The 21,018-nt window shown below is 37.8% G+C and overlaps 1 protein-coding gene across 2 annotated transcripts; it reads left to right on the plus strand.

Moving 5' to 3' along the window:
• The first annotated feature begins 1,975 nt into the window (after window positions 1-1,975).
• On the plus strand, window positions 1,976-21,018 carry LOC139950335 (E3 ubiquitin-protein ligase TRIM36-like). 2 transcript variants are annotated; one of them, XM_071948953.1, is made up of 10 exons: window positions 1,976-2,253; window positions 12,850-13,362; window positions 14,559-14,754; window positions 15,021-15,167; window positions 15,267-15,362; window positions 16,363-16,616; window positions 17,212-17,342; window positions 17,709-17,958; window positions 18,295-18,413; window positions 18,592-21,018. In XM_071948953.1, exons 2-10 carry the CDS (start codon window positions 12,869-12,871, stop codon window positions 19,245-19,247), a joined length of 2,343 nt encoding a protein of 780 aa, XP_071805054.1. In that variant the 5' UTR covers window positions 1,976-2,253; window positions 12,850-12,868; the 3' UTR covers window positions 19,248-21,018. The 2 variants fall into 2 exon arrangements, with proteins under 2 accessions (XP_071805054.1, XP_071805055.1); XM_071948954.1 differs by lacking the exon at window positions 1,976-2,253 and adding an exon at window positions 8,400-8,537.

Below are 21,018 nucleotides of genomic sequence, written 5' to 3' on the forward strand. Positions count from 1 at the left end.
TTTGGTCTGGGTGTAGTGGCCCGTAAAATTAAAGGTTTCAGTTCCAAAGCATCTACAAAGCTACGGATCGTTTGAATTGACCGAATGAGACATGCATGTTGCAATTTGTATTACGAAAGTGATTTCACTCTTTTTATGTGTGCATTATAAATCAGCGCATCAGTGCTTTAATTGACACATACTCGACCACTTTTTAACATTATTATTGGGGGGGGGGGGGAGTCCCGTACGCACTTACAGGAGCCACCCAAAAAGCGACGCGTAAAACAAAAATGCAGCATACTGGTGTGTCGATTGAGAAAACAACACGAAAGTTCCAATAACTTCTGCTTGCATTTTTCCTTTTTAGAAAATCAAGGCACTATATGTAAATATCTGCCAAGTCCGATAACATTTATACACAAATGTTTGTCAGGTCCAAGACGATCTCGTTACACACTGACGGCTTGGGCCAACTTTGACTAAACATCAAAGTGTTATGCGTAGAACTTTTGGCGGTAATTCCAGACACGGTTTTACTAACATGTTTGAAGCCAAACAAAGTGACATACTAAGTACAATTTTCCCCACATTAGTTTGTTTGGGTTTGTTTTCCCAAGGTTAGGCCATGACTAATCCCCTAATCAGTCCTTTACATTACTAAGTCTTCCGTAAACTACTCTTTTGTGAGTTCGGCCTCCTGCCGGGACGACCCACCCGCAGGACCGTGACGCTCCCGGCCAATTAAACACAAAATAACAAAGAAATTGGAAAATGTAAAACTGCTAGATTATTATTTTTTCCCCTCTGAACCCCCCCCCAAAAAAAAAAAAAAAAATAATAATAATAATAATAACTCAATTAAGTTTTAAACGTGGATGGAGTCGACGGAACTTTGATTAAAATCCCTTAACATTTTTTTGCTGTATTCTCTACAGATTATTCCGAATCAGCTAAAACTGTCCAAGTAGACTTGTTTTGCATCTTTCTTGTTTGTTTGCCTGGCGTTGACACGATTTTATGACTTGACCTTTAAGTAATAAGTTTAGATTGGCAACACATTTTAAAAAGATAATTAATATTTACAATTTTATAATTATCTTTTCCAAAGCAAAACTAAACGTCCTTGTAAGATAAACTTTAAACTCAGTTTTCATTTATATTGTTTGTTTGAAAGATTCTACGTTATTTTGTTGATGCATATACAAGGCTTATACATATTGATACTTCGTGTGGGCAAACGACTATATTATTTGCATAACAAAGCTCGCTTTGTCTGACTGGGGTTCGTCCCAGCAGGCTAGATGAACAACACTACCAATCGATCGCAACCCTCTGCCATATCTCAAATACACCGTCAAATTAAAAATTTTGTTTCTCCTTTTCCTTTTTATTAGTTATAACTTGATAAACAAAACACTAATATTGGTATTTGTAAGAAATGGTATAAGAGAAAGAGGGGAGGGTGATAAGAAACGGGAGGGGTAATAAAATACAGGAGGCCTTAGAGCAAAACAAGACGACAGGGAAAAATATTTTTTATTTTTTGTATTGCGTGAAGGGTAAAGATAACCCGTGCACTGTGCTGCAATTATTCCTCCATTAATTGTTATCACTAAACGTAGAACACGTCGAATATTATGTATGCGACAAAAACTATGAATGAAAATCCAGTTTCCCTTTTAACAAAACTGTTGTTCTCAGTAGTTGAACAGTCTATTTTATGTTAGCCTTTATGAAACATAAATGGGTGTCAGAATGTTGAGTTCGAGAACATGAGTGACTCATTAATAACAAAGAACCTTTCACAGTGTTGGCCTTTCGGAATGATTTAAACCACATTGTTGCTTTTCACCGAAAGAGAGATATTTATATTACTTGTGTTCCTGGATTATGAGCAGCCAATGGGGAACAAAGTGCGCTTACCCTCTGCGTAATGGGGCATTTAAATTACCCGGCTTATAAGAGAATATTCCAGTACGAAGTCAATACACCAACGAGTAGTACATGACACAGTAGAGCGTGTACTGTATCGACCCCAGACACAGGTCCACCAGATCGCAGTCAATACCAAGGACGGTATACGGATAGCTACATCTTGACCGTCAGGGATACATTGCTCATGTACCACATTCTGGAGCAACTTCTGGACTAAAATATTTGAATTGTTGGCAATTATTCTGTAGAAAGCCTTATACTTTGCCATTGACCGCAGAGCCAGCGAATCACATTGACTAGTTGACTGAAACACACCGGTTCAAGAGTCTGTTAAAGGTAAGTTTCTCATGCAGTAATGCTTTCCTCTGTCTCTCCACAACTAAATCATAAGTAATGAAACAACGATATCAATATATTTGACTACCTTAATCATACTATAATCCAGTATAGGCCAAGTCTACTAATTATGATTTGGAATAAGTTATATGAATCGTGACTTTTGACCTAGCAGGATATTGCTATTTAAAATAGCATTGTATTAAACCAAACATGACCTCTGATTCAAAATGGATTGTCTTTGAAACGACGCATAAAGTCATGTGTCTAGATTTATACTATAGATGCTACTCATCATTCGCAAGGAAATCTAAAAACCAAGAAAATATATATTATTACAAAACCAAATCGGTTGAATTTCTAATTTGTCAATTTTTTATATAAAATCAAATACCAGTGCACACTAAATATTAAGGCATGCTCGAAACTTTGTTATCATTATGCTCGAAAGTATTCCATGAAATTTCACATTGTGCTCGAGGGAAGCTGTTTGTAAAAATGAACAATACATTGAGTTTGAAAGAATGCTGTTGTAGGAGGACTTGGGGCTAATGTGAAGGGCAGAGTGGTACGCGCTCTGGTATGCTATAGGCTATAAGAACATATCGATCGGTAATTGATTATTACATAACAATCGTTAAGTCGTTGCAATCGTTAAGTCGTTGCAAGAAAAGGTGGTTTTGAAACAACGCCTTTGTTTGGTGGTTTCTGAAATAGACGTTGAATCACCCTCCCTGTTTGAGAAAATGGACACTTCCACAGTGGTTTTTGGTATTCTGGCTGAACGCACCCAAACCAAAAGGTGTAAATGATGTTTGCCATAATTGTGGAATAGGATGTTCCGTGGAATATTTCAAGTCTCTTGGTCCTTTTAAAATGATACCGTGCCATGTATTTTTGTTGAGAACGCAAACATTTCTTGTAAAATTATCCTTCAAAATGTGTTATCATGTTTTTCACGATACTCTTGATGCTACAAGACGTTCTTACGTTGCCATGCTCACTCAACAGTACATTACATTACGTCGCGACTATCCCCGTTAAAGGGTGTTTTATTTAACAAAATCGTCTTGTGCCAAGACTAATCAATTAACCATGCCATGGTTCAATTGTTTTAGACAACAACGGATTCAAAAGAAATGTTGATGAGATTTCAAGTATCAGTTTTCAGAACGACTGGCACCAGCACTAAATTAAGCGTATTAATTAACAATGCTTTATCTTATATATACCGACACGCTGTGTATTAAATGACTGTTCTTGATTTCCAGTGTGAATATATTCATATTATTTGTATTGTAAACCATCAGCGTATCAGACATAGAGTAAATAAAACACTCAGCACTCTTATGACGTCATATATAAATGCTGGTAGTCTGAGGATGTGTTGACAAATTATTCATTGAACTCATAGAGAGAACCATTTTGCGTTGTGTACTAAACGACCAGATTCACAAAAACGACTTTCGATCAGAATAATGTTCTGACGATGTTCATATAGGGAGATGGGTCATTAGATTTCTCAGAAGAAAAATGTTCATTGAAAGTCCCTTGTGCTGAAATAGTTGTTGATGAGTTTTACAGAATGATGACACTCTTTCAACACGGAAAATGTACTTATTAACATTCGCATAATGTGATGGGCAATGCACACAATTGGCTGATGGACTTAAGATGGTTCTGACAAAAAATTATTTGTTCGATTTTAATTAACTACTGCTTATCTTGGCTGAATTTTTCGTTTTTTCAGTTTGTTTAATTATCAGCTAAAACTGCTCACGTTTCTGAGAAAATAAAACTGCATAATTACAGTTCAGTGGTGGAAATAAAGGGGACAAAAACATAGATAAGTTGGTGTAGATCAGGGGGTAGATTGAGTGTCGGTTAAAAATTTAGTCTTTTTTTTTAATGAAGTTTCATATGGGATAGCATTTCACTCTAAACGTTGTTTACACATTCCACAAAATCGTGAAACTGAGACGACTGCTTCGGTAATGAACCAAGCGATAGCCTGGTACTATCCAATGTCACCGTACACTGTTCTACTGATTTCCCATAGATTTGGCATCCAGGCTAACAACACGTATACCGGGTCATCGGTGACATCGTACCTGTTGCATGAACTTGATAGGTTAAACCTATATAGGAAGAATTGATATCTAATTAAATGGAACATATGGGCACAAATATGTATAAAATCTAAATCTGTAATCTAAATTGCAGCCTATTGCATTGCGCATGCATGTAATTGTCAGTTGGCTGTGGATTAAATCCATACAGATCGCAATCACGGTGGAACCCTATTAATTGATTTTCGTATAACCAAACTGGGAACGGAATTGCAAATAGTCTATTTTGGTGTAGTATTTAGTATTCATATTGCGCACAGGCAATGAAGGCAGTGCACTTTTTTCAGTTACCCCGCCCCCTCCATACATGTGATTTCGGTCTGACCCTTGCACACAGATAAGGCAATTCGTTCCGGTATGAATAATATAATTGGTATTCTGTTTTGTTGTTGAGCTTGGTTCAAATAAAATCACGTCACTTTTTGGATGACTAAGGTCAAACAACTTGCCAGAAATGCAAATTTATTTTATGGTAAAAACAAAGCAAATCAGGACCTCGGAAGACATACCCAATTGAGAGATCTGTTGGCCGATGTTTACAACTGTCGCATTACATCATGACTTCCAACAATGACTCATCCAGGCTTATTCATGTATCTTCGGGAGTTTTTTTAATGCTTTTCCTATGCCAACGTAAGCTGGCAAATAGCTTGTTTAATGTGGTTAGAAGCATTTTAGCACATGGACTATAGGGTCAAAGTTTAACACTTTCACGCTTGTCTGAGGTCCTATGTCAAACACGGATTGACGTGGTAAGAAAAAGCTTTTTACAAATTTATTTTGAAAATGTTGACAACGATCGGACGTTGAACTTTGCTGCATAAATAGAACCAATTGTCGTTCATGTTATTTTTTGCCATAAGTGAATACCTTGAATGGAGGTGTTTATAACTAGTGAGCGAACACATGTACATTTACATGTTGTATATATACCTGTCAGGTACAACTTCCTCGGGAAGTAAAGTTTTGTTCGCTCAGGTAGAAAACAACACGTGGATCAATTTGTCATTAGTTAATTCACTGGGTCTGTAAAGGTGGACATTAATTGACTGATCAACGATATTGCAGCCTCGGTATTGTACGACGGCCTTGAGAGAACATTCACACCAGTACAAAAAAAGACAATTACGGCATTACGCTCTGGGACAAACAGATTAAAGACAATCATACCTGTATATTTTCGACGTCTGTGAGATAGTTGAGTTTGTTTAGCTCACACGGTTTAGCCCATGCATTCAAATTGCTGTATACTTTTCAGATTGTGGACAGGAAAATTGTATCATTGGTGGAAAAAAAAGGTTCACGTACTATAATTGAAATCAAAGCGTAATTAAAAACAAACATGTTTGGGCCCTGTATGGCAAGTTTGACAAAGTACGCCTTTACAATGACGTCACTACACAGGGTGCTGATGTCTGCATTTATTTATCATAATATATGAACTAGACATTTCTCTTGCTGTCATTTCTGACCATGAAGTATAAGGCATTTGTGATATCAGGAGTTGTAAATGTTTGAGTGCCTTGTATTGTGTCTGACTGATGTGTTTTTCCAACACTGCGAGCTAAGATATACTTGTGTTCACAATGTAAACAACCAAACTGCGATTCTCTATTGTTTATCCAGTAGTCATGTAAAGAGGTACAATGTCCATTATTGAATGAATGGCTGTTTCTGTTTGTCTGTCCTACTTTTTTTATAGATTGTATCAATGATTGTTTGTTTGTTTTAGTTTGCACTTGCTCATGATTGTAGGTCCTATTGTGTATACGTAAATGCCGTGGGGGGGTCCATCCAACACTGGTTGTTTGGTTTGATATATAGAATAGATAAAAGTTTTTTTTGTGCAAAACAAACAAACGATGGTAATACGTCTGGCTCCTACAGACCTATTAGCAAATCATTAATGTGAGGCTCACAGTGTAAACGTAAACGTTCATATATTATTTGGGATCACAGTTTTTGGTTTGGGTGGGTGTTGCAACTACAAAGGTACAGTTTTGTAAATCAACCAGTAGGCTGCAATGAGATTGTTTCTTCTTCTAATTATTAAACCTTTTAGACCACAAATACAACTCTATGAACTCATACAATTGATGCTCGTGAAGTTCATGCTTTGTAACCTTCCAATCAACACACGGTGGGTTTTTATGTTAACAGATGGCTTATAATTAATGAGGAAATTGTAGTTGGTCTTTAAGAATGGTGTGCCATAAGGAAATGACGCTAGGCCATGTTTAAACGCGTTGTTCTGATTTTCAATATTACATAAGACACACTATTCAGAATCGTGATCTGCTTCGTCATGGTTTCGCACAGCCTTTTTGAAACATAGTAAAGGGTAATTTTTGCAGTATATTGTCCTGTAAGAGGACTATGTTATTTCAGACACGCAATGAGCCTATACTGTATATCTTTTATCTTAACTCATTTCTAACTTCTGAAAAGAATCTCTAAACACGTGAGGCAAGCAAGAGGAAGCTCTTAATTGGTTGACATCTGACAGATGACGGGGTCCAGGTTGCTCCCATCCACCCCTCATCAGTTAATTAGTGGATAATTAGCTTGATCCTCAATAGGGCGAGCAAGCCTTGCTCTGTGGAGGATGCCGCTAGAGCTTAGCGTTGCTCTATGCAGGCCTATCCTCCATACATTCTGTATTCCCGTTTGACCTTCCTCCTTATATAAGGCAGTATTTTCAACCCTAGATATGTTATTTATATCATTGCCCCCGTATAATTAACTTTACCCTCTCTCTTTAGTGGTGTTGTACTGTTTTCATCGATGTGCCTATTGCATCATGGGATCTTTACCTCGTTACAAATAAGTCACATTAACATTTCTTGTCATTGATCAGTGTGCTGTTTCCACCTGTTAATCCCCACCATCTTAACCTGTGTCTTAGTTATTTCTCGCATAATCAGCATTTGCCAGCCTGACCTCAAGTTGATATGTTTTGTTGATCGAGTATACCATAAAGCAAAGAAGGGGAATGAGTTTAGCTATGGCTTCCATCGTCTACGGTTTTGATCGTTTTTTGTACTTAATTTGATAACGGTGGAGTCATTTATTACAATTTTTCACTGAAACATGATACATGTAATGCTGTTTGAATTGCAGCAAGTGTTGATGCAACCTTGACAATCTCATCCGATAGCTTTTTCTCTCATAAAAACAAAGCTAAAAATTAATGTTTAAATTTAAAGGATTCTTCACCTCGGTTTTTGAACCTTGTCTCCAAGTTTGTTAACTATAATATATAAAAGTGTGCATAGATGCGTTAAAATCAGAGGCTGATTGGGATGGAGCTTTTAAGCTAATCTATTTTTGAATCACATCCCGTCTTTCTAATCACGGGATCAGCACAGAACCTCATTGAGGAAGTATTTCATCAATGGAAGGAGGAAATAAACTATTAGATTGAAGGTTGACGCATCTAAACTAATAGATTGAAGGTTGACGCATCACACGATTTCATAAGATTATAACAGGTTGGAGTAGGTTGTGGTTCCTTTTCTTACAATACAAAATGTCAAGTGTGGTTTCATAAGAGTATCGCCTTCTTGTGATACCTAAAAGCAAACATTAATGTTCCATGGGGATAAACATCGGAGGATAGTTTTCAGTCTTTACAGTTATTCACCATCCGGCCTCAGAGTGTGACGTCAACTGCTCTAAAGTCATATTCAAAGTATTAATGTATTTGTGTGTACAATGTACAATTTCTGTGCCCTTTGTATAAAGGCATTTTAAGGATATAAATCATAAAAACGATCTAACTATTGATTCGATTCTGTAAATCAATTAAATCCATTATGTCATTCCATATCTTAATGACAAGGGGATCATAATCAAATTTCGTACCGAATTGACACCAACTGCATGTTGGAACACAATCCTTCAATTTGTACAGTGAACGTCCTTGGTCAATGCTTATTCTTATACTGTGACGCAGTGGTTTACAGTCGTGAATTTATTCACACACGTGCCAGTATAACAACGTCTAGTACCGGACTCTATATGCAGCAGCTGTGTTGACAGCAACTCTATCAGTAAAACATACTCAGTCGCGGTCTGAACCTGTCAAAACTATATGAACCGATAGTCTGTCTGAACTTCTCGTATGTGTCACGATCCTATTTGACTTGAAGAAAGGTACGTAAATTGCTATGGATCTTGATTTTCTCACTGATATTATTTTTGCCAATATTGTATTCGATCCTTTGTATTTTAAGGTAGCTATCGCGTCGTGGTTGATGAAGTTTGCACTTTTAATTGATGTCAGTATACACATGGAGGAAAAATTCCTCCATGGTATACACAATAGCCGTATATCTCCGCAGATATTAATAGCGTTATTCTCAAATCAATATTTTGGTGCCACGTTTTCATCTGAAATCGACGGACACTTGTGTTCGTGTTCCAGATCAGGATGTAACCAACTAAAAAGTGTTTCAGGTGCAGAAGTGTTGCTTTAACATGGAGCTTCAAATCAGGAATAACGTTATTATCATCTCCCTTGCGAGTTAAAATTAGTGTGAATACCCGCTTCGAACCTGTAGGCCTATTACTAAGAGCTAAGCATGGGAATTATCTTCGCAGATTAGTAATAAATTCTGCACACAATTTTCAAAAGCAGTTCCTGTAGTCGTAAAATTATCAATAGTTTTCGATTATTTCTTTTTCAAAGGAAAACTTATCTTTTTTACATTACTGCAAAGATTTAATGTCAACAAAAGAAACAAATATTGAAATGCATATTAATGAATATTATGCTTATCAGAATAGATTTTGTAATTGTTATCTTTTACGTCCAGTTATTTTGAAAGACGTGACGTTTACAAAAAATATATGACAAAAATGGTCTTGCCAAAGTCAATGGATAGTTGTGTGTAATATTGAATCCTGAACGCAGGGCCGCATATCAAACCCTCAGGCAATGTTGCGATCCACTGTGGAGTGTTGTGATACATGGACATGCAGTAAAACCTTTAGATATCGAATGCCCTTTTTGGAATTCAGTGCATGGTGCACTCTATCCCACCATCTAACGATCTGTTTATCGTAAAAGCATTTCCTTCATCTTCTATGATCACGTGATCCTTGCAATTTCCTTCTACGTCATCCAGTGCATCATAAAAGTCTCTATACCTATCTTGGCTGAATTTGCATTTGAAAGAAGGCAATGTTAGACGTCAGAATGATACTTCTTTCGAACCACGAAGAATTGTTTAGATACACGCGCTTTATGTTTGACATTTCGTTAGCAACACGAGCAAACAATAGTCTGTGGAAAAAAAAAACAGCCAACATTTTTCATAAAAACAGTTGTCTTGGTGAAGACAAGATAAGTGTAATCGTAAAATCACATTTTAAAAACATGTCGTATTTTCAACCGCCTACAATTAAATTATCATTTGTATTAATAAGACAATCAATTAAGTTGCCATTGTTAAACACAGACGGTAGCCAACGCTATGGGAGCTGCTTATGGGGTTAAAGTACACAACGTCTAAACACACATCAGCTGTATGCAAATTACTTTCGCGTGCTTTAAAGGCGCACTGCATTCGGCGGGTTATGTGGTTTGTTCCACAATTATAGAATTGTCCCTTATAGTAGTTAAGTAATCCGGGTAATGACGTCATCTTCATTGGCTACATCACATTTTCATAATTAAGTTACATTCAAACAAACTTAGTTTTTATTGTAACTTCTTTATTAAGATTAAAAACTGTTCTAATTTGTTTTTACTGGATGAAATAATTAGTAACATTACTGGGCTTTTAAACGTATTTCAACATAAACATATAAATTATTGCAATGAAATGCCATGTATAGTTCGTGTTTTAACTGAACCCATAGTGCACTAATTAAGAGTAGCAATATCATTTTATTGCTAGACGAAGAGAGATGATATTGAGCTGAATTGTTGAAAGCCTCCCATTCACATACAACCATTATTTCATATTCAATTTGAACCACATGCAGTCTATATTCTGCTAGTGAATGGATCAAAGGACATGTCTCCCTTGGCAATATTGTTAATGCGACATTATTGTTGGCTCGCCGCTTATTAGATTGGCATTTTTCTTCAAAATATATCGCCGAACCTGGTCGGTGGGTATTTGCTTGAATGTTTTTGAAATGATGTGTCATGAAGACGAAAATACAGTTCTTTTCTAGTTGCAACATTTGTGTAGAATTAGGCCTATTGTATTTCACAGGTTGATGCAAACACTCAGAATATGCCGAAGTCCAGGAAAATACTCAAGCAAATATCGCATTAATTTTTCTGTGCTTATTTGGTTTGTTTTAACTAATTAATAATTAGTAAGTAACTCAGCGATATTAACAGATGTTTGTGTGTCAAGTTAACATAAATGCCTCCTAAATAAAGAATTCCCCAATCAAACTCTAGGACTAGGAGTGTCTTTACCACAAACAAATGAGTATTAATATTTAGGCACAATGTTTATGGTTGGCTCTACGGCATGGCAGCTCTCTGCCACAACCTCCCATCGTGCCAGTTATTCGGGGTATTGGCCACCATTAATTTAGCAGGTCAGATCTTGAGTCGCTACTCACTCCCCCAACAAGCACGCCCCAGGATTCTTCGTAAATTAATCCTAATGAAATTTGTAAATTATGTTGTGTGTTGGTGTACTTGGTGTCCCTAGCAATAAGGCGGCATGTGGAGCTGGGTAGTGAGGCCAGCAGGCGTGAACTCGTCTACAGGCGATGTAGAACCATACATGCTGACACCAAGCCAAGTGTACCAACTCCATGTTTGTGATACAACATTACATTTATAGATGCAAATGACAATGTGGTGACTTTGTATTAGGAGGTAACTTTGTCGGGGGGCGACTTTGTAGGGGGTGACTTTGTACGGGGTGACTTTGTAAGGGGGTGACTTTTATCAGGGGTTACTTTGTCAGGGGTGACTTTGAAAGGGGGTAACTTTGTCAGGGAGTGACATTTGTAACAATTTATCAGAGAATGATTTGATAGAAGTCTCAATAAAGTTTTCCCCTCCTAGAATGGGTTAAGCTCGAGGTAAAATGTACGTTTTCTTTCTTAGTGAATAATTCGGTTGAAAGCTGCGTTCAGGGTCCGTCTAATGCGTGCATCAGATATTTCCTATCAATTGTTAGCGTGTTTTTGTTGAGGTTGAACAAAGATTTTACCTTTTCTATACTACAAGTGCAGCAATTACTTTTCTAACCAGTATTTGTTTCATAATCTTGGTTTTGCCTACAATCAGTGAGCTTACCATGTAGCATAATATTATTTATATTAACAAAATTAGAACCCCCATCTTTAAATGGCACAAGAGATAACAATGATTGAAGTTATCATTTGCTAGCCAAAATAACGCATTGTTTGGAGGCATGCTGGTTTGTGCAGGTCACATCAACGTTTATAGATCAATAAAAATACAATATTATTTTGTCCTCGAGAGCAAAAAATGGCGGCTCGTTATCATAATACATACCAGCTCCAGTGCATGATGCCATGAGCGCCATATTTGTTTGTATTCAAGCAACGTTAAGATCAGTGTTTTTATGGTATTTTGTTTTTCAGTTGTCTTGTTTAATTTTTTCTTTACTCAGGGAGGTAGTTTCATTCAGGGTTCTAAAAGATATGACCAGTTGAATATCGGGAGTATTAAACGTCCTTGTCAAACACTAATTGTTTATATTATACATATTCACGCCATATGTTGAGGCATTCCAACTGACTAAAATGTGTTTCTATAATTAAGATTTAGCAACTCCTGTTGATTCACCAACTGTGATTAGGACATGTGGGACGTTCATTTTCAGAAACATATGGGTTTGTAATCAGCTATATATAAACCATAGCAGACGTGTTGGCAAAACTTTCGATGTTTTTAACCACTTATTAGTGAGGACTACATAAATCACCGGCATTGAAAGGTCAAGTTTATCAGCGTGAAGTATGAGTTGATCAATAGCTTCTGTGCTACACAGACGTCGGGATCGGTTTGCTTCAAGTCCTGGGTACTGGCCGGATAGAGACTTGACATGTCATGAGCCGAGACGGCTTAAATACAGACGGGAAACTTGGTCTATAAATACATCGAAGCTTCCTGGTTACAACCATCAGAGTCGGGGCTTCTTTCTACATAGCCAGTCTCGAGATGCGGGTATTTGTGGATACAATAGAAGTCTATGGGTCTGAATTATGGTGTAAACTATTTGACTCCATCCAGACAAACGTGAACACGTAATTGTTCTTAACGCCAGCCAGCTATAGGAAGAAACAGTGCAATGTCATGTCTGGGTTTTTACAGTCATTTTATTTAGTTCATGCTATAACCGGAGTAGGCCCTATCTGAGTTGTCGTTTTGGAGTGACAATTTTGAATAATATAATTTTTTTATATGCACATAATTTGAGACCGAATCCCCAGCTCATTATGATTTTATTTGTCAACACAGGTATCAATTTACAGTAACCATGGAGACATCTAGCCTAGAACGTGAACTCATCTGTCCAATTTGCCAGGACTACTTCACAACGCCATTGTCGTTGCCATGTCAACATAATGTCTGCCACAGATGCGCTAAAGAGCAGGTGCTCTCCCTAGCAACCACCGTTGGCAGACAAGAGCATAGTTCATCTGAGAGCCTTGCAACCAGTCCAACGAACTCTGTGGCGTCCCTTCCGGTAACACCATCTCGACCCCTGTCTCGGAGCAATTCACGTTCCTCCTTCCGGAGGAGGTCGACGATCAGTGGAGCGCCCTCTGGGGCTGGCACACCTGGTCGAACGCCCTCGAGGCAGACGGAATCGCCTGTGAATAGCCCACGAGGTACTACGTCATCGAAGGGAAAGTCATGTGTCCATGCTTCCAAATTCTTTTGCCCAACATGCCGAGAAAACGTGGAGCTGGGTGAGAAGGGTTTGAATGGACTTTACCGAAACTTTGCTTTGGAGGTCATCGTTGACAGGTAAGACACTTTCTGTTTACAAAAACATGTTTTCAAAATTTGTTTTCTTTAAGGTACAACGCAAAGATGCCATAAATAGTGATATTAAACGACCTTATTTTCCACTTGCATGATCATGTGTACTTTTTGTGGTAAAAGATTATATGACATAAAAGAAACTGCAGTGTGTAAATGAAAATAACAACATAATTACTTTTAAAAAGCTCATCTAAAACAGAATTAAAAACATCTTTTTAAACGATTACAAGTTGTTGTACTTTGTACTTTTAAGAGATTTGAAATGTCATTGCTCAAGATGTTGATGAAAAGAGTAACACCATATGGATCTGAAGACGGTATTATGCTTGAGTCATGCCTCTGTGGAATCTATCTTCATCTGGATACGATCATATAAGAACAAGTTGTTTGTCGAAGGTTATATCGTAGGTCATCAGGGGTTAACAATTTGTACGTAATATCGTAAACAGGTATTACTCTTCATGAGGTCTATCTATTGGCAAAATGTTTGAAGTTTGATCAATCAACAAATCAAAGATCAAACTTCAGGGTCAACACCAATAAAAACTAAAAAGTATACTAAAATAACCTCAAACGAGATTATAACTGGCCTGTCAAACTTGTTTTGATCGAAAAGGCACGGGGGATCTGCAAGCATTTCCCCCATGAGCTGTTTCGTCTTTGCGTCTGGATCATACAGTATACTGGAATTACAGTAAATTGTTGGCATGAATTTATCTAAGGTCAACTTTGACAGTGTTTGAGGCACAGACAGTCTTCTGGCTTCATCCCTAAAGATGTACCAAGGACGATCGACGTCCAAGCTGTCGGCATGTACCTAGAGAAGGAATGATCTGGAATAATGTTTGGATGCCATGGACTGGATTTAATCTCTTCGTCAAAATTATAAATGCGAAAACATACAATTGTCGCTTCAGTTTATAATGAAGTTTTATTCGTTGCAATAACTTATTGAAGTAAATTGTGTCTCCATTTTCAGCTAGACGAAGCAACAGTTTATGGCACAAATTGGTACTGTAGAGCCATTTTGTCGACCACGTTTCTATCTGTCAAACTATACATTTTTTATTGGAACGGCAATAGGCTAAAAGGTGAAAGTAGGATGCACAATTTTTTACGGAATAGGCGGAAATTTGATCTTCAATGTCAACTTCACGTTGTTTTCGTTCCCGTCGTAGGTTCAAGCTAGCCGCCAAGAAGGCAGCAAGTATCCCGTGTGGACTATGTAAGGTTAAACCTCCTCTAGATGCAACCAAAAGCTGTCTGGATTGCAAAGTTAGCTACTGCAACGAATGTTATAAGAACTTCCATGTGTGGGGAACTTCAAGGGCCCAACATGAACATATTGGACCGACACATAACTTCAGACCAAAGGTAAGCAAGGAACTTTTGAATCTTGAGAGTGCCTATAACCAGTCAATCAGTCATTATTACTTGTATTATATTTATTTTATTTATATTTAAAACTTAACATTGCCTGTCGATGGCAAGCCACTTAACTTGGAAAAACAACAAGTGGTTGACTTAAAGCAGTGTTGACTGCCTTTACCATTTATTTATAACTTTATTTTAACTTCTGCGCACAATTTGTACACAATGAAGTTCGTATTAATTTTTTCCTCATTGCTATTGCTGTATAGACGATCACCTGCACTGAGCATCCAACCGAGAGGGTCACTATGTACTGTGATGGCTGCCAGAAACCAGTCTGCCACCGGTGTAAATTCAGCGGCACTCACGCCAAACACAAAATGTCCATCATTGAGAGAAAATACACCATTGTTAAGGTAAGACACAACTACCTTTTGTTTGCAACTCTTCTTTCTGAATGATATAAGAAATCAAATTAATACCTCATTTGTTTTTTCTTTTCATCACAATTTAAGGAGAAACTAGAGAGTTACCTCGCCGCAATCAGAGGGAAGCGGGAAGCAATAAGGAACAGCGTAGACGCCCTCAACGGCCTGAGTGGCAAAATAGAGGTAAAGAGATTACATGTATTACTGTTAACATATTCTGCTTTTTTTATGGCTGCTGGATTAGACACCTTTTCCCTGTTAACAGTATTCAAGAGTTTCTACTTGCACAGAAACTGATTCTATAACGATGTATTTGATAGCTGAAACGTTCCTCTTGGTTTAAGAAGTTGGGTCCACTTGAACTCTCCGAAAGTGTTTTAGTCCTCGACTTAGCATTCAACAGTAGGCATACTCGTTTAAAATATGCACAAGTCAGGAAGTTTACATTTATTTTAATTTTAACTGATTTCAACCCATATGAGTCACATGAAATTCTCAAATGTGTATTGTTGTTATAATGGAAGAAGAAAAGAGGTGTGAGTTGTGTGTATCAAACGTAGTTATCTTCTGATCAATATTATGAGAATTTACACTCAACAGATCGACGACCGAATGTCGACCAAGAAACCTGTCGATTAAACGAAGTTCAGTAAATCAAATACCCCGAGTATATATAGTCGTCCTGGTGGGTTGTTCTAACACTAATAATATGGTTTTCTCTTCTTGATCGCATTTTGAATGCTTCAGAACAACCAATTTACCGACTTTTTTACCTTGAACATTCTATCTGGTTTAGTAATAATGTTGAAGGTGTTGCTTCCTATTGCAACGCGTCTATCCCTTGGGTCTAATACCTTGTCGTTCCAGGGGCTAAACTTATTGTCCGCAGATAAATGCTGCAATTAGAAGTAAGATATAAACGTGACATCATCCATGGGCGTTTTCCAAATGTTGTCTCCATTTAATTGTAGACATCCTTCTGTTTAGACTGATAGCTTAGTGCATGATACGCGGATGGCAAAGTCCTTCCCTTCGAAAAACACTAATACAGTATTTCTCGTTCAAGTTTAACTCGTCATGGTTAAAATTATTTACATGTGAATGTCGATTTTTGTTTCATTACGGAAGATTTTCTAGAATGAAAACAATGATGCTCTTTCATGAGTGAATGTTTATCTTTCAGGAAAATGGCGGCATTGCACGAGACCAGCTCGCCACTTCACTGGCCACTCTACAGGCCACCTTGGCAGACCGTAGGTCAAACCTCTCACAGGCCACTGAAGCAGAAATAGGTCGTAGAGTAGAGGCAGTCCAAACACAGCTCAAGAGCTATCAAGACATCTTGAAGGGATGTAGCGTGGTGGATCTAGCACAGGAAATGTTGAAAGAGACAGATAAAGCTTGCTTTGTGCAGGCTGCTAGGCCAATACTTGGACGGTGAGTGTACCGGGTCATCATACAAGAGTTTCTGATTGGCCGCCATATAGTTGATGTCAAACCCACGTGTATGCGCTGCACACGACTGTCAGCCAATGATATCGTTTCACGGGTGCACGTTTCATCAGTAATGGCGGCCAATGTAAAGGAGCCTATTGTACACAAGTTGTTTTTTATCATGGCTGGCTTTCTTGCGTAGAAATAGAAGTTCATTTCAGATACACAACATCAATCAGTACATTTTGATAACATTGTTAAAATGTCAAAATCAACATATAAACCGCGGTTTATAATCCGAAAATTACTAAGGAAAACTTAATCCTGCCAGTTAATGAACAATAAATAGAAATAGTTTGACATTAACATGTAGGAAAAAGAAGAAGCAAAAGCTTTTTTTCTCTCTCTTTCCTAAAGACAAAGACAATTTACACAAAAACGAACACTAACAAACAAAAGGGACATGGACATTATGCATGAGTGAGACTGGGCAATAGATAAATAATTACTAAAAGATTTGGTGTATTAAAATAAAAGATGAATTGAAGTTTATATAAATAGTTGTTCTGATGTTACATTTATCTTTTGACCTTGACAGACTGATTGAAACTGTAAAGGTCATAAAAGAGGCGGAACTTAGTCCTGTCCATGCCTACCATGATTTCAACAACTTCACTATCGACAATGAGGGTGCATTTCACGCCCTTATGAATCTCAGCTTTCATAAAGGTAAGCTGGGTGAACTACTTTGTATACAAGTTATACTTTAATAGAATTGAAACAGGTGGCCCAAAAGCCAAAATCAATTCAAGCACACAATGTGTAAACGTATTTCATTTCATGTTTTTTTAATTAATTGCCAAAATTACATCATTAGTTAAAAATACTTAAAGAGGATCATGGTTTCGTGAAACTACTTACTCTGCATTATGGTGATGCATATAAAGCGTTTTAAAAGAGTTTTTGATGAGTACTTAAGTTTGATTGATTGAAGGCAACTGCTGTCAGAAGCCCATTCTTTATATTTTATGATCGGCAAATGATATCTTACATAATCACGCCAAAATTAATCAAACATTTTTAACCACTGAACAGCACCTGATGCTCCAAGCCTATCCACTAAGAGATGTCAATCATACAACCATGTGACCATCGAGTGGGACCCGCCCACTGGGAACTCCAAAGCCGATACATATCGATTAGAGTACCGTAAATTGATTCGAAACGACGGCGGGACCAAGCCGCCCACTCCGACCACTCTGTCCAGGGAAAACACGTTCAGTAGCCGGAGCGATTCGGGCTCGGACGATTTGTGGACGTCAGTTGAGGATATAAAACAATGCAGGTACGTCGTTTAACACTCATGGTGTGGTCGAGTGAATCGGGTCAAGACACAACATGAGTAATCTCAGTGACCTTTGAACTAAGACACAGTCATGTTCAGTTAATTATTCAATTACGAATGCGTTCGACAAACTGCAGACCACTGAATTACAACATGGATCGAGAAAGGAAGAGTCCTCACCATCGCTACAATCTGCACCTGCAGACGTCATGTACATACATAAATTATGCATCTGCGAGTGGATTTTACAAATAAAATAATTTCCAATCAAATTAGTTGACCATGTAAACATTGAATCTGTATTTGATGATGAGAATTAATTTATTTTGTTTACAGATTTGTCCTGACTGACCTCGAGCCAGAGAGTAGATATAAGGTCAGAGTTCGTGGCGAGAATCTGGCTGGAAAGGGAGAGTACAGCAAGAGCGTAGTAATCAGAACAGTTCCTGCCCCAGGTAAGAATGTACTGGTTTTAGTCGTAGCAAATATGCTAATTAATGTTATCAATCTATTTCGATGAGCAGACCTGAGTGAGAGACCTGGGCAATCATTTTGGTTTTCAGAAGTATGTTAACATCATGAGCCATTTTGATTATTTCGACTAATTACCTTTATATTGCTATTCTCTTACAGTTTTATCTTTTAAATGGACATCATGTCAACCCAACGGAACTCATGGACCCTCCATCAGTAAAGATGGTTCCAGAGTCACTGTTCGTCCCAACCAGCTCTTCTCGCCCTTCAGCAGTCCAATCCCCTCCTCTCCCATCACACTTTCTCCTGCCTTCTGTCTCGGCGACCGGAAGCTCACAAATGGACGTCACTACTGGGAGGTCATTGTCGACCAATCACCATGCGCTGTTCAAATCGGCGTCATTAGTGAGAGACGATCACGCAGACTCGGTGACTCCATCAGTAGTCACACAGATGGTGACAGCGGCCATGATAGTTGCGAGGAGCTAGAAACCGACCGGGGTTCGCGAACCGATCCCACGGTGTTGATTAACTATTACGGAGGGAAGGTTTTCCTCCCAGGTGAATCAACAAAGAGTAGTAAAAAGGCAGGGATCAACGGTAATAAGCACAGTGTTCACACGCTGACGTCAAGCGCAGTCGGAGTTTGTGTCGAAGCTGACAAGGGACGCGTGTCTTTTTTCGACGGGGAAAATAAGGAGAGTTTCCACTGCGTAAATGTAAAACTAGAGGGCGCTGTTTATCCAGGCATAGTCGTTGTCGGTCCTGGTGTCGTTAAATTACGGCAGTTAGAGGAAAATGAATTTATGGTGTGAGTTAACAGTAGAAAAATAGAAAGATAAGAATAAGAACTGAACCGTGAGAACGAATCTGCTCTTGTGGTTAAAACCTTGCCAAGTTTAGGTTGCCAAATAGCTTCAGAAAATGCCAGCGTCATACAAGTTAATGGCAAACTATAAAGACGGAATAGGGGCCTAAGTGCAGGCAAGCTCAAATTTATCAGCATTAAAATTCATTTACTTAATACGATATAGGGCTGAGTATGATTGTCGCTTTTTGATACAGGCGAACAAATCCACAGTGCCTATTTTACGCTTCAAGTCACCACTGACTTCGATATGCATGAATAGACAAAGTTAACGTTAGGGTAAGACTTTGACAGATACAAACAATTCGCACATTATTTGTTTTAACTATTTTGACTATGTGTATGATATACAGCGGACATGTGACTTGTGAGGGGGGCTAAAGTGTTGTCTACATTTTAACTTTTAAGTTTTTAAGCTATTTTCTCCGTGACTAACATTTTAATGTAACTCCACTATACACGTAGATGATATTGATAGAAAAGGATTTAACTACGCTACATGACAGCTGGACTTGAAATTTGGATTCAGCCAAATTTGTAAGATTTAATGCGACAACAAAAAGTTCTTATTTACTTGGAATCTCTATTCTCTTATTTTGTTTTTATATTTGCGGTTTGCACTGAATTATGGCAACTCCAGAAGCATGCTAAAACTAATTGCTTGTAAACTATAAAGTCACTGATCTATTCTGTCTGGAGTAAAAATTATGTAGTTATTTGTTTTTTGGGTTCAAATGTTTTGTTGTGTGCTTCCCACCGGACTTTGTGCAGTGTTTTTAACTAGTTTTATCAAACTTAACTGTTGTATTCAATTATTTTTAAAGGTTAGTTCATTTTGGGCAATTAACAGCCTCTGTGGCAATATTGTGTAATTCACTAATAAGTATCGATTGTCGTTGTTTTGGACGCAGAATGATTTTACTTTATGTCACTAAAATCAGCGATGCTGTTTGCATCAGTGCATTACATTTCCTGCTCAGCAGAGTTCTGTTTGTTAAGTTGGTAAACAATTTATACAAAACATCGAACACTGAACAAATGTAACAGTTCAGCAAGTTCAGTCTCTTAAAAACATAAATACGCATGCAAAAGAAGAAAATGCGAAAGGCGTAATTTTAACTTTTGTGGCTGACTAAGTGGCTCATATCCATGTACTGGTACTGGTTGGCTCTTTGGTTTACACCTCTGCACACTTCTGCACACGTAAAGTCACAGCAGGCCTATATTACTTTTCTCTGCATATTTTTTTTATATAGCATTTTGGTCCAGGATGATGCGAGATGGCTAATAGTCGGTCTTATCTGTCGCTGACGTTTCGATATCAATTCAAATTGTATACTGTGCACTTTAGTTACAGAGTGATAATTAATAATTTATAAACATTCAAGATCTATTATATTACCCCCCCCCCCTCTTTTACAAAGCATACAGCAGCTCGATCTTGTTTCGGCAACAGGAAAAAAGTAATAAGGCCTGTTAGAAATTAATGGCTGGTAAACATGAAGTTATAAAACAATTTTAATGAGTCATTATTAGATGTTGAAAAACAGTTCTCTGATAAAAACACGGTTCGAATGAATAAAGGTTCTGTAACACATTGTGTGTTTTATTTCTCCGCTTTTTACAAAAGCTGAGCTGAAGCGGAGCATATCCATGGTGTTTAGACAATAGTTAAAGCTGAAGTTGTGTGCAATCACCTGTGTATATCTTAAAATAAA

This window comes from Asterias amurensis, chromosome 18 (assembly GCF_032118995.1).
Source record: "Asterias amurensis chromosome 18, ASM3211899v1".
Taxonomy (NCBI): domain Eukaryota; kingdom Metazoa; phylum Echinodermata; class Asteroidea; order Forcipulatida; family Asteriidae; genus Asterias; species Asterias amurensis.

What these genes read in the sequence shown, in the direction of transcription:
- LOC139950335 (XM_071948953.1), top strand. Translation starts at nt 12,869, where the DNA reads ATGGAGACATCTAGCCTAGAACGTGAACTCATCTGTCCAATTTGCCAG. An exon ending in CACATAACTTCAGACCAAAG is followed by an intron (nt 14,755 to 15,020) that starts GTAAGCAAGGAA and finishes ATTGCTGTATAG; the next exon opens with ACGATCACCTGCACTGAGCA. An exon ending in GCTAGGCCAATACTTGGACG is followed by an intron (nt 16,617 to 17,211) that starts GTGAGTGTACCG and finishes TGACCTTGACAG; the next exon opens with ACTGATTGAAACTGTAAAGG.